This window comes from Anser brachyrhynchus, assembly GCF_964034855.1.
Source record: "Anser brachyrhynchus genome assembly, chromosome: 7".
NCBI lineage: Eukaryota > Metazoa > Chordata > Aves > Anseriformes > Anatidae > Anser > Anser brachyrhynchus.
Window position 1 is genome coordinate 8916606 of NC_137701.1, and position 13012 is coordinate 8929617.

General features: G+C 39.2%; 1 protein-coding gene across 16 annotated transcripts in view; it reads right to left on the reverse strand.

Annotated features, from left to right (window-relative positions):
• ERBB4 (erb-b2 receptor tyrosine kinase 4) overlaps window positions 1-13012 on the reverse strand; it is a 580719-nt gene that overhangs the window by 119114 nt on the left and 448593 nt on the right. For all 16 annotated transcript variants that reach the window (XM_080600555.1, XM_080600553.1, XM_080600542.1 and 13 more), the window contains 3 exons: window positions 4779-4911; window positions 2013-2135; window positions 566-664 (listed from right to left, as the gene is read on the reverse strand). In XM_080600555.1, the coding sequence (XP_080456681.1) occupies window positions 566-664; window positions 2013-2135; window positions 4779-4911 (355 nt within the window). The remainder of the gene's footprint in view (window positions 1-565; window positions 665-2012; window positions 2136-4778; window positions 4912-13012) is intronic.

The window sequence follows — 13012 nt, forward strand, 5'->3', positions numbered from 1 at the left end:
CATGAGACATAGTTGTTTCAGCTTTCCACTGATGGGATGACCACCTGTAAGAAAACTCCCAACGACCTACGGTCCATGACTTGCACACTGAAAAACCCAGCCCTCCATCATGTTGGCACTGAAGTTACCCTGGTAGTCCACGTACCTGCGATTCTGGAACGCGATGATCTACATGCAGTAAGCTGAACAGGGCACCCCACTGCCTTATACTGATTTGTCTAGTTCTTCAACTTCAGAGAGACAGCACTGACCAGATGAGGTGTAACCTTGTTTTTCTGTTAACACTGTTACCACAGAAAATGCTATGGATATGCATTAACACAGCTCATCAAGGACTAACAGAAGAAAGGAGATTGACGACACGAAAAATCCCAGCAACTGGTTTTCTAGGGACACTGTGTTGTAGCACTCATTAAACATCAGCACAATATTGGTGCTGCGTACAGATCTCCTTGTAATATTTAAATGTAAGGAAAAAGAACTGACAGGAATTCTTCTTTACAACCTCTGTGGACTGAAGAAAGATCCCCCCAAGACTCAAAGTAGCTGATCATCTCCTACTTACATCCATAAACTCCACATTGGCTTTGGGACCAGTGGTCTCGTTAAGGATCTTAATGGCCACAGGAATCTTTACGGTTTCTCCCTCGGGGACCCAAATACCCTAGAAAGACAAGGAAAATGGACAGAAGACTAATAAGACAACAATCATAAAAATTTCACTGTTACATTTCTTTTTGATGTATTTTGTCACATTATGCATCATTATGCAGTTCAGTTGCAAACATCAGAACTGAGAATACACAAAGCAAGCTATAAAAGAAAAAAGGAAAAAAAAATCTCACAAAACTATTTCTTACACCAAAACTCAACCCTTATGTAAAGTGGAATGTTTTATGCCAGTGATTGCCCTTCTTAGGCCCCCTTAATTTTCTTGCTCACAACCAGCTTTATAGGGAGCAACATATGCACGTGAAAGAGTTTTCCACTGCCTATTGCTTCCCATAAAATTGAACAAGAACCTAGATTTTCTGTTCTGGAGTTTGATGTTAATCCCACTGATACTATTGCAAACTCCCACTAGTGAGTATCACCAGCAATTAGGTCGTGCCATCATGCAGAAATAGGACACCTTGAGAACAATATATTTGGATAGAAATAGTTAAATGTTATTTCTCTAAGTAAGTGTTATATAAGAACTAAAAGCTAAGATGGCTAAGCAGCAAACCTTATAGTTACAATTCAGCCCGTTTCTTGGGCTACTTTACCATCTCTATTATCTAACCTATTCTATGTTCCTAGCAATCTTGTGTTACCTGTCTCTATCATTTATTTTCAAATTTATTATTTGAAAAGTATTGTGGTGATGTTGTTGTAGTCATCTGCTCTGTACTTCTTCCATTTCCTCCCCCAGTTTGGAGACAGACACTGTATCTATGCTCCTTCACTGCCCCCTTTGGGTTCTGTTCTTTTATCCAGATTGTTCTAGAGTGCATTAACATAACTTACAGTTATGTTACAATAACTTAGAGTGCATTAACATAACATAACATAATTTCCTATGAAACTGAAAGAAACAGAAGGTACTAAAATTTAGCCAATGATAATACCGTATAACATCATATAACAGCTATTACAAAACCTATGTGACATTTGTGAAATGAGAGACAAAGTTTATCTAACTTGCTAAAACTGTACTGTAAAGCCATCGCGTAAGAACAGAACAGCCAACATCAATACTGCATTGAAAATCAGTAGCAAGACGTTCCAGCTTGTGTGGTCCTTTTGCACTCAAGGATGCTCGTGGCTGACACTCCTTTTCTCACCAAGATGTCTGTGAGTCTGCCTAACACTGAAGTCTTAAGTCCACTGTTATATCAGTCTCCCAGATATATAGGGCTCACCCTATATGCGGGCTCCACCCGCAGTAGAAGATGCCTTGCTGCAATGCAGAACTTGACTGTTCCCAAGTTAAATGAGGCCAGTCATTGCTGTGCAGAGGGGACTCTTACCTTGTATACAGTTCCAAAGGCTCCAGAGCCAAGAACCTTGACTCGTTTCAGCTCAGTTTCCTTCAGGATACGAAGCTGTGCTTGGTTGGGTGCTGTGCCACTCGGAGTTAAGGGTTCCACAAGCTATGAAAGAAAGTCCTACAGTGTTAAGTATCTGAAAGCGTGAAAACCCATCAGAAGTTTATACTGAAAGCAATCAACCCAGTTTAACACTGGAATAAGACAGTGAGGACTACTGATCCGCCAACTTCTGCAGGAGTCTCTCACCTTTAAAAGTAAATCAATCAAATGCTAAGAAACTGAGTGACATGATAAAGAAAGTCCTCACTCATCATGTGATAATTTCCACCAGGAATTGCATGATGGAATTATGAACCGGAAATTGAATCGGTGTCACAGTAATGCACCCAAGGACTTTTACTAATGGAGGCAGTATAAATATTTTCCACATGACAGAAATACAGCATTTATTATCAGCACACCACATTCTATTTTTGCCTATTTTAGTGCCTTTTAAGTTGGCCATATTTCTTTTAAATAACTCTGACTTAATGGATCATCACATTCTTACTCTGTTCTGGGGAAGGGACTACTCTTCTGAACTTCTGCTATACTGTATAAGAGGACAACTTTAAGGAGAAAGCAACTTAAAGCAGATAAGTAATTGTAACAACCACTAATTTACTGGGGGGAAAAAAAGGCACAATTAAGCAATTTGCCCAAGATGACAATCATGTCCCAAGAAATCTTTATAAATGAACCACAATGGCACATTCAGTTAAAAATGCTCTCAGAAATCAACATGGTACCATGTTTGCCAGAAAAAAAAACTATGGTTCTTTAAAAATAAATTAAAAATAAATGAAAAGGACAACATTCTAAACAATGAAAAATAGCCTGTTCCTTTACAGGATGAGAGAAATAATTCAGGGCTACTCCTACTCAAATTGGTTTCACACCGCTGCAGTATTTCAAAGTTGTCTGTTTACAAGGCTAAATGCTCTGTGCTCTGCAGTTTCCCAACTACTGCTATGGCTCTTTGAGCATCACAGACTACTTCATCAGTTGACCAGATTACTCTGGCTCAGGTAGGAAGACTGTTAACTGGAAATTACTGGAGTATGGAAACATAACAAAACCAAACAGAAACGAGACAGGTTATCATAGAAATAATTTGTGAGATGCATTTTTTTTTTAATAAAATAACTCTTTCATCCTTCCGGTTTACTCACCCAGTGCTAATGCAACAAAGGAAAGAGGGCTCACTATAACAGAGAACCAGGCAGACTGGAGGAATGCTTCTGTATTTTCAGTTTGTGAAGGGTGAAAACAACTTCTGTGCTAGTGCTACAAGCCACCAACACAAGTATGGCAGGGAGAAGTAGTATTGTGGGGCCTAAAAGAATTCCTTGTAAAGTATTACTGAGAATGACTGATAGAAAGATAGGCCTGTCATAGCCTGCAGCTAGAAACAGACTCTAGCTGAAGCTATGTGTGTTTATTTCAGGATACTCATGATTTAATTTTCTATTGCTAAGCCAAGACAACAGCCTCCCCACAAATTCAGTAGAAGACTGTAGTCCCTCAGTAAACACCGTCAGCCACAGCTTTTATCTGATCAGAGAACAAGAACTGGACTTCAAAGCCAGTACCTCACTTATGCAACAAAGTCTACTTGCTTTTGCTTAAATAGCGGCTGATATGATGTCAACATTTCCCTATCTAAAAGCACTTAGTTAAGCTTTCCATAAACGTGAACAGTATTTAACAAACAACACAAATTCTAGCCAGGCATAAAGGTATTTAGGAAAACAGATTAGGGATGCATAAATCATTTGCTCCAAGGCGCTACAGTGGAATTAAGTGGGAGCAGGACCCTTAAAATAACAGAGAACAGCACTGTTAACAAAGCCCTATCGAAGTATTGGTAGTTAATAGTATTTCCAAGCTTTATCATCTCGCAAGCAGGAACCCTTATTTAATATCATCATCAAAGTGTCTCAAAGTATAGGACTGTGTACATGGTAGTAACCACTTCTGCTGTAACTGACAGAGACTAAATATTATGTTTAAGAATATTTCCTAGATTGCCTCCTCCACTACCTGCAAACTGAAGAGCAGAACAGAATGGACATAGCTTTCTGTCCTATAGAACCGTTACATGCTTTTGGCAGCAGAACTGTGAATCTTATTTGGTTATGCTCTGGGAAGTATCTTGGCTTATTAAAGCACTTTATTACTACTGAATAGAACTAGAGGCTTTGACAAAATTTGGACCACAAAGGCCATACAAGTACTGGAGCAAAGAGTGAGTGACAATATCGACATCTAAGCATTCCTGATGAACTTAAGTTTTTACCAGACATCATTAAAGTAACCTACTTCAATCAAAGTTGACTTCAGTATGCACTGGATGAAGTCTTGACATTTTAAAGCATGAGAGCTACTGAATGTATTGATGAACTGGGACAGAATTTCAACAGAGAGTAGGATAAGAGCTTAAAAATCTGGTGGAACATGGCTATGTGATCATATGGATCTTTTTCAGATATGAAAAGCCACAAATCCATGTATGTACGGAAAATTAGCACGTTGAAATAGCATCATTCACTTCATCATTTTAGTCCTGCAGAAGTTAGCAGAAGATTTCTACAGACCTTTACAGTAACTGGATTAGAGACCTGAACATCCTTAGTACAGAAGCAGAACAGTTCTGCACACCTTCCCAAATTTGCAGGTATTTTGTGAGAAGGAACACACGCTCACCTCAGTCTCCAGGAACCTTCGCAACGCTCTCTTCTTTTTAATGCTCTTGCGCCGAACATACACAGCAAATGTCAGGCCCACAATGACGATGATGAAGAGGCCACCAATAACTCCAGCAGCAATCAGAGGGGTTCTAGCAATCAGAATCAGAGACTTTATTGTTAGCTAGGTGACAGATCAAAGAATGGCTAGGTACATAAAATATAATCACTTGGAAAACAACTTACGTTGTAACTGTCTTACGACAGTTACTTAGTCAGTCCAAATAGAAGTCAGGGGAAACGCATTAACATGTGTTACAACTTTTCTTGTTTTTTTTTTTTTAATTTATATACCAGGTTCACTTTTTTTCAAACTGCCATGCACATGTGAAGAGTTGTGTGGACAAGGAGACACAACATGCACTTTGATGGCAAACGCAAATCTGCAATGGCAAAATGAGGATGCAAGCATCTACAGTTCTCCTGCAAGAAGTTTACCCATACTTACTTTTGGGTCCAACTATATTAACTCATGGGTTTGTGCATTTAAAAATCCAACAACCAACTAACAAAAATTGCCTAACCTACAAACATGATGTGCCTTCCTGAGTCTAGGGAAGTGAGGAGCATCATACGCAGACACTTTGCTCAAGTGGAAGATATTTACACTTGAAAAAAGTAATTCATTACTAGTACCACACACCCTCAGTTCACTACCATTGCATAGGACTATTTTGGTGATGGTTGCACCCATCTGGTTCTGCTAATAGCAAAGCCAAATCCCATATCAGAAGACAGCTGTGTGGGAGCCAAAAAACTCCTGTGTGTAACAACAAGCCAGGGTCAGTATTCCCACAAAAAAGTAGACATCCCCACGTAACTCTGCAACACCTTTCATCTCTCCAGGACCTTGAGCAGCATCAGCTGCAACTACTAGCTTGTTTTTCCCACAGACGTAAGATATAATAGGCTGGCATGGTGGTAGATACTCTACAAGCACAAAATAAAAACTGTCTTAGAGATTCACTCTGACTTAGTTGTGCACATTTGGAAATCCCCCCCACAGTCAGTGGAGAGGAACAGGCTCCTGGCAAAGAAAAAGTGAAAGCAGCATGTGCTCTCAGTTTTGTTTGTCTTCCCTGCCTCTATAGGGTGTGCAGCAGCCTCCAAACCAACACCTTAAATTAGGCATTTTCACAGAATGTCAGCAACTTACTAACATAAACACTTAATGTTTAACATCCCAACAACGATGGCTGGACAGCAGCTGAAAAGATGGCTAAAAAGGAGACAGTATGACAATGGCAGAATGTAAATGGTACAGAAATCATTGCCTTTTAACCACAGGAAATAGGTTAACAATTGTCAAGACTGTGGAAGTATCACTGCTGTGGTTTAACAGCCTCCCCCTGTTAAGCCTGGACGATGACGGAAGATACATTATGGACTATTAATAAAAAATAAATAAAAAAAAGGTAGCATACAGGTATTGAAAATTTGAAGGAGTCACTGACAGAAATAGTAAATTGATTTATCTGACCCTTATTGTTCTTTTATGTCCTATCACACAGCTGAGCAGTGGGACGCAAGGCCATCTTACCTGGTTTGCTCGATCAAGGTGTATTACCACTGCTGACCATTCTGAAGCCCACGTCTGAACTGTCCTAACTGCCCACCATTGCTGCACTTTGCTTCAGAGAGATCTCAAAGCACTCAACCTGGATTCCTTTCAGATACCAACCAGAAATGTATTTCTGGAGTGTATTTAACATGCTCCAACTCCTAACTGCCCTTAAGCCCACGGGATCAGACTAGAACTTACACAAAGAAACACTCCCTGAAGCAAATGTAGGCTAGAGATTTGGTCCATCACCTGCTTGGTAGTCCAGATCCAATCCTGTTGTGGCACTCACTTCACATTAACCCAGAAAGCGCCTTATACTGGCATACCTACTTATTACAACACTCTGTTTGAAGCACCATTACCACGTTTTCTCGGGTAAAATGCATTAGCAACATGGAATGCTTTAAGGCCTATTATAGTTCAGAGACTACTATGGAAACCGTAATGCCTGCAAATATGGAAGCTGAATGTTGTTTAGGTATAAAACAGATCATGATGTTTGGGAAGTACAAATCCAGTACCGCTAGACGCTGCTTCTTCACCTAGTCTGGCCTTAAGACACATCTTCCTTTTTAACCTCATCGATTACTCTGCCAGTAGAGTGCAGAACACAGGTTAAAGGTCTTGTCATATCCACCCAAAACAACACGCCTCTCTTCATTTTGCATCTGCTTTCCATGATACTGATGCAAGAAACTTGTTAATATGAACAAGACAGGCCACCAAAAGACTTCTATGAAGCTATTACTAACGCTCTTGAGCAGGATTCTTTTCAAACAACGTATGAACAATCATAGATTTTTTTTAACACTACCAAACCAGAGTGACAAAACAAGGAGACCTCTTGACTTTGAAGTGCATTAATAGTAACCATCGTAACAGCTGCCAAAATAACTAGTTTTATGATTCTATATACACCAAAAATGGTCCAAAACAATATTTAAATGAAAGACCATAAATAAACAGTTTCCAAGAGAACATAATGCCTAGTCAAGAAAATAAAAGGAAGTTATACATTCCTTGCATCCCTTTTATTGTTATAAAGTACAAAAGTTCAGTATGAATCTTTCATAATCCATCATGTCAACTCTTGCTGACTTAAGAAGGAAATCATTATTTTTAATGGTGAATTGAAAAAAAGCTAGTGCTTGTTTTTTTAAAAAAACTTCAAACAAACCTTTAGTCACTAACACGAAATATGCTCTAAATATTGTATCTGAATTTTCAGGAGCTACCATCTAAACACACTATTAAGCTTAAAAAGGCAGCAAAATGGCAATGAAATAGCATATGAGGAAAGATGGTTTTCAATGCTGGAAGAACTAAAAAAAGTTCTATTTTTAACTCAAACAATGACCAGCTGCCTTCACCCCTAGGTCCACCATCCTTGCATAAAAATCATGACACATACAAACATCACACACCTAGAGGGATGCAATCGTACACCATGCAACTTCTCCTCGCCCTACCAACACTGAGCTAAGCCCCAAAGTCAACAGCCATGAATTGTATTTGATACACTAGCAAATGTCAAGTCACTGGCCTGAAGCTTTCTGGTATCATCAATGCGCTTCAGTACCACATCTCACTGGTGTTTCCAACCACACAGAGATTATTTTCTAAGCACTTAAGCTTTTCGGTTGTCACTTTCCCCATTTGGGTTATTTTTACTTATGTTAATTAGGCTGAGTTTGCTTTTTATATTTTCTGCTAACATTTCCTACTCCCTTGTATAATTTCTCCAGTGTTTTTGTGTGTGCAGTATCTCACATTTAATACCCTGCTGAATTTCATTAAAATGCTGTTTACTTCTCTTTTAGATAATTGTTAAAGTTGTTTAACATGGATCCTTCAAAGGTGTTGCTGACCAGTGAGACAACTGAAGAAACAAAACCTTTCTTTTTTTTTATTTTAATCCAATCTTTTTTTTTTTTTGCACATGCACCTAATCATCAGTTCAGTTTCACGAACAAGCTGGACACACACAAAGCTCCTTATCTCTAGTGGCATTAAGGATTTAATCCATTTACATTACTATTACTGCCCCACAACCACCTCTGTGAATTCAAGCGGCTACGTTAGACCAATGCTAACTGCTTTCCACTTAAAATTACTTCCATGAAAATTAACAGGAGCAACGTTAACGTTGTGACAAAAGCATCACCCTTAAAAAAAGACATTTTTTTAAAGTCACCTTTAAAAGCAGGGAGGCCACATTTCACTGTTAGGACTCAGAAAATCTAAAATCAAGTAAAGAGAGTAGTTGTATGTTGGGTCCTGCCCATCCAGCATGGATATGGACAGCCAGAGGTCGAATCTAGCTCATGTTTCTTTCAGCTTCACTATGGACCCAGCAACAGAAACTGCTGATACAATGGCCATTTTCCTTTACACAAGGAAAATCTACCCCAGAGGGTGTAAAAAAAAAAAACCCTCCCTGCTAGGTGTTTCTAGACTTTTATGCTCATCAAAATAGACATATAATTTCAAGAAATAGGGCCCTGAATTGTAATTCAACCCCACACGATTTGCTGTCCCTCACCCCTCCACCAGCTGAGGACAGAATACCCAATTAATGACTGGAAAAGAAAGCAGCAGGGGAGGTGGTGAGAGGGGAAAAAATTCACTACGTGTGAAAAACTCAGCCTTCTAAACTGGAAGCCGCATCTATCTGTTGCTGAAATTTGAAAGTAAGATTATAATATTCCCTTAGGAGAAATAAATAATATATTTTTCTTTTTAAATGTACACAGTGTTTTCGTATTTAGAAGCATGTAATATCAACTCCTGCGCATCAAATTTGAGACAAGAAGTTCAAAGTTAGCGTTCCAAGATGGACAAGGATGCCCAACAGGGGAGCTTGTATCATTCCACTCCAAAACATCAAGACATCTACAATTCCCAAAGTGCAGAGAGTCAGGTATTAAAGCCTAATTACTGATTTCGATGAGTGCATGGTCTCATACTCTAGACTGAAGAACACAGCAGCAGGAGGAAAGGAAATAGTATTGTGGTCCACGGAATAAAGCTGAGAAAGAACACCTGTTTTTGTACCTTTGGCATTAACCCATGTAATACAATATGTAAATGAACTGAGCTTTGAAGCCAAGCTGTTAGAGAGCTTTCAGTTCCCACCTCAACCTTCCCAGCCTTCCCCACTTTAAGATTTTTTATCTATACATGCAGACAGAAATCATTCTAACTTTGAATATTTGTGAAGTGTTTGCTGCTTGGAAATTTTCTTTTTCAAGATAATCTTTTTTCCTGATGGACAATTCACACATTCTGCATTCCTCTCCCCTTCCCTCAGAAGGGAATTCAGACAACTTTCAAGCTGCACTTTCAGAGATTTAACAGATTCTGCTAATCCTGGAACAATAATCTTTGTATTTAAAACATACAAGATAAACAACCAGAGTGAGAAGCAAATTTGAGTATGTTTTAAGAGCTTCTCTCCTGTGCAGCACTTCTCTGGCAGCCCTCTACAACCACAATTGCTCACAAAACAGTGCTCCTCAGGGCAGGAAGAATTCATCTACTATTCTTCACATCAAGATGTGCTCTGCTTTATATTTCTTCTTTTCCAAGAACAAGACTCACTTCTCCCTTTTCCCGTCTAATCCAAGGATGTTTAAACACTGAGCAAAATGTTACTTCTTACGTGCAGATTAGCTTTTATCTTGTTTAAACACAAATTGTAACAGTTGATCTCAGGATGACTACCAATCTGACATTTAAATGTAGATATTAAAATCTAGATACGGGCTAAATGTATTCCATCATACCATCAACTAGCTGTAGTTAAACTCTGGTGCCAGGTAGTTTTACCCACGACTTTTCAACATGAGCACAATGTTGTAGTCCCCATCTAGGTCCATTCAGTAGTTGCACGTTTCCAGATCACTCAAATCGTGCGATTCAGAATTTTCACCGCCTTTTCCAGCTGAGAGCCATTGTTCTTAGCCACGTACAGAACAGATGTGCCACTGATTGAGATGTCTTGTTGAGAGCAACTGAGCTATAAGGATGCATCAAAATGTTTAATGCAGTGAGTGACAAAACTTTCTGAAGGCTTGTGCATGTTTTGGTTATCAGAAAGTGTTTGCTGAAATGACTGTTAAACAAGACAAGTAAATATATCGTGTCTATTCCTTGAATTGTTAAAGTACATCCTACTCAATTTTCAGTGTGTTTTTATTTTATTTAAGCAAAGATAAGATTCCTTATTTCACTCAGCAAAATAAATGGTGGAAAAATAAAAATTGAGGATAGCTTTTAAAATGAATTTGGGCTAGAATTCTAAACATTAATGTGTACTGAGAATAATTTTATGACATCTTTATTATCCTTAAGCACATACAGTGCACATTGGATTTCTATAAAACTAGCTTTAAATCCAAATGGTGATTTAAGTAATTTAGGAGAACAACGATGTTCCTATTTTCACCTTAAGTTACTAAGAACTCTGTTTTACCTCCCTGTTAATATAGCTGACTGGGAATAAATACTGAGATCGCTCTAACTGCAGTATTAATACAGAGGCTTTTTGTGGGCTTCTCTCTCCATATAACTGAAAGTCTACCTGAGATTTCTTGCATCCGTAATATTTTCAGGCTGAGATTTTTCTCTTTTGCAACAACAACAACAAAAAAAGGAATTCTATTGTTAGGAACTTGCACGGTGACTTTGTTTTGAAGCTTGTGCTTTAAGTAAACGGATTAACGTTCCTTGTAAAATATGCCAAGTCAGGTCCCACATAATGTGGATTGATTTATCTGTGACAGAAAGCCAGTTAAATCCACTGGACTGGACTCACAGGTGAAGCCAGTTCATCAAGTAAAAGAACAATCCTCTTTATAAACTTGTCATATTTCCCATTTTCATTGCAAAGAGTAATATTTTGCTTCAAATAAAGAAAACCAGACCTGTAATGACCATGGGCACTGATGGACTGCTCTGAAACTAAAACCATGAACATTAGCTTAAGGAGTCTCTCTCTGCATAAAGCATTCCTGTTAGAGGCAATAAACTCAGGCTGCAGCACGCAGGCTTCTCTGCAACCGGTTGTAGTCAACAGGTTCTACAATTATTTCTGTGTGCACGCAATTATTAATAAGAACACATGCTTTTCTCAAACAGAAGCATAAGGTGCATTCTCCTGTATACGCTGAGAGACCAGTCTGTCTGGCAGCACTGCTTTCTGTTCACAAACCATCGAAGCCAAAAGCACCACCGAGCTGAAGCCAAACACACCACACAGCTTGGGGAGCTGAGAAATACAATGCATTACATCAGTAGGTAGCCAAACTTCCAACAGGGGCTGGCCAGGTCAGACAGAGAATAGAAATCTTAGCACACATTTGGCCACTGAAACCAGGCAGGAACAACTCCTTCACTGTGCAACTGGCATTCAGGGCAGATTTTATCATGTTTGCATCATGGTTACATTTTGGTACCTATTGTATGTTCTAGCAGTCACAGGAGGCCCATTACCTTCACCCTACACCTGTACAACTTTTCAAGCAGACAGCCAAACTCAAGCCTTGATAAGCTCAATGTATCTCAACCTGCTTTCAGTTTTGCTTCACTAGTGACAGTACAGAGGAGTGAACACTGCAGCCAGCACTAACAGCAATTCATTAGCATTTCAGGTGACAGTTTGATTCAGTCTTGTGTGCTCTTTCATCTTCACACATAACAAACAATCAAAAAGGTGTCTGCTCACACAAATATGTGAGAAACAATGTGTGGAAAAAAAAAAAATCTGATCCCTGAGGACATGCACTCATGATGAATTAGTCGTTCACTACTTTATTCTCTACAATATCTGGAACCCATTCCAGACATCAGGGGAAATTCATTTCAGTTGGGTGGTAACTCAAACTGTAAAGAACAGAGACCAGAAAGAAACATTTGAGAGTATTTTAACTAACCAAGAGAAGTAAACCCATACGAATACCGTGCTCTTATTTTTCCTCAACACTTTCCAAATTCCACTGGTAAGTGGAGTTCCAGGTGAACCTTAGCTGTAATTGAGCCATTCAATACATGAAATACCCAAATCCATACATGACTAAGTGAAATTTTGCTTGTAAGACTGCAGTGGTCTTTCAGAAGATTTAAGGAGCACAGCACAGTTTCAATACGTATTTAGCTGAGTGGTTGTGCACAGCAGACTCTTTCTTGTTTTGCTTTGAATCATCTGGGGCAGTGTTTGCTTGCTCAAGCTCCAGGAATTTTCATGTCAGTGGACTTTTAAGGACTGTATTTGGGGATCAAGTCTGAGATTCTGTCACTGATTGCCTCTCTCTGAAGTCTTTATGACTTCATGTTTCTCAGAGTCTGCTCATTAAAGACAGCCCCAACTCCCACCAGGCCATTTCTGGTCCAGCTGTGCATCTACACTTCTCTGAGCAAGCCTCTTCAACATGAGTGAGCAGAATAAGGTAGTACTAAGTTCAGCACTGGACGCTGGCAGAGGGGGAAAAAAGCCAAAACAAAATGGGACATGATAAACTGCTGAGAACAGAACTGCCATGCTGTGTTCCTGATCTTCAAGCATCCTGTCATATCCCATCACTTGTTCTGTGACAAATGGAGAGCTTACATGGGTTTCAGCTGAGTTCTAT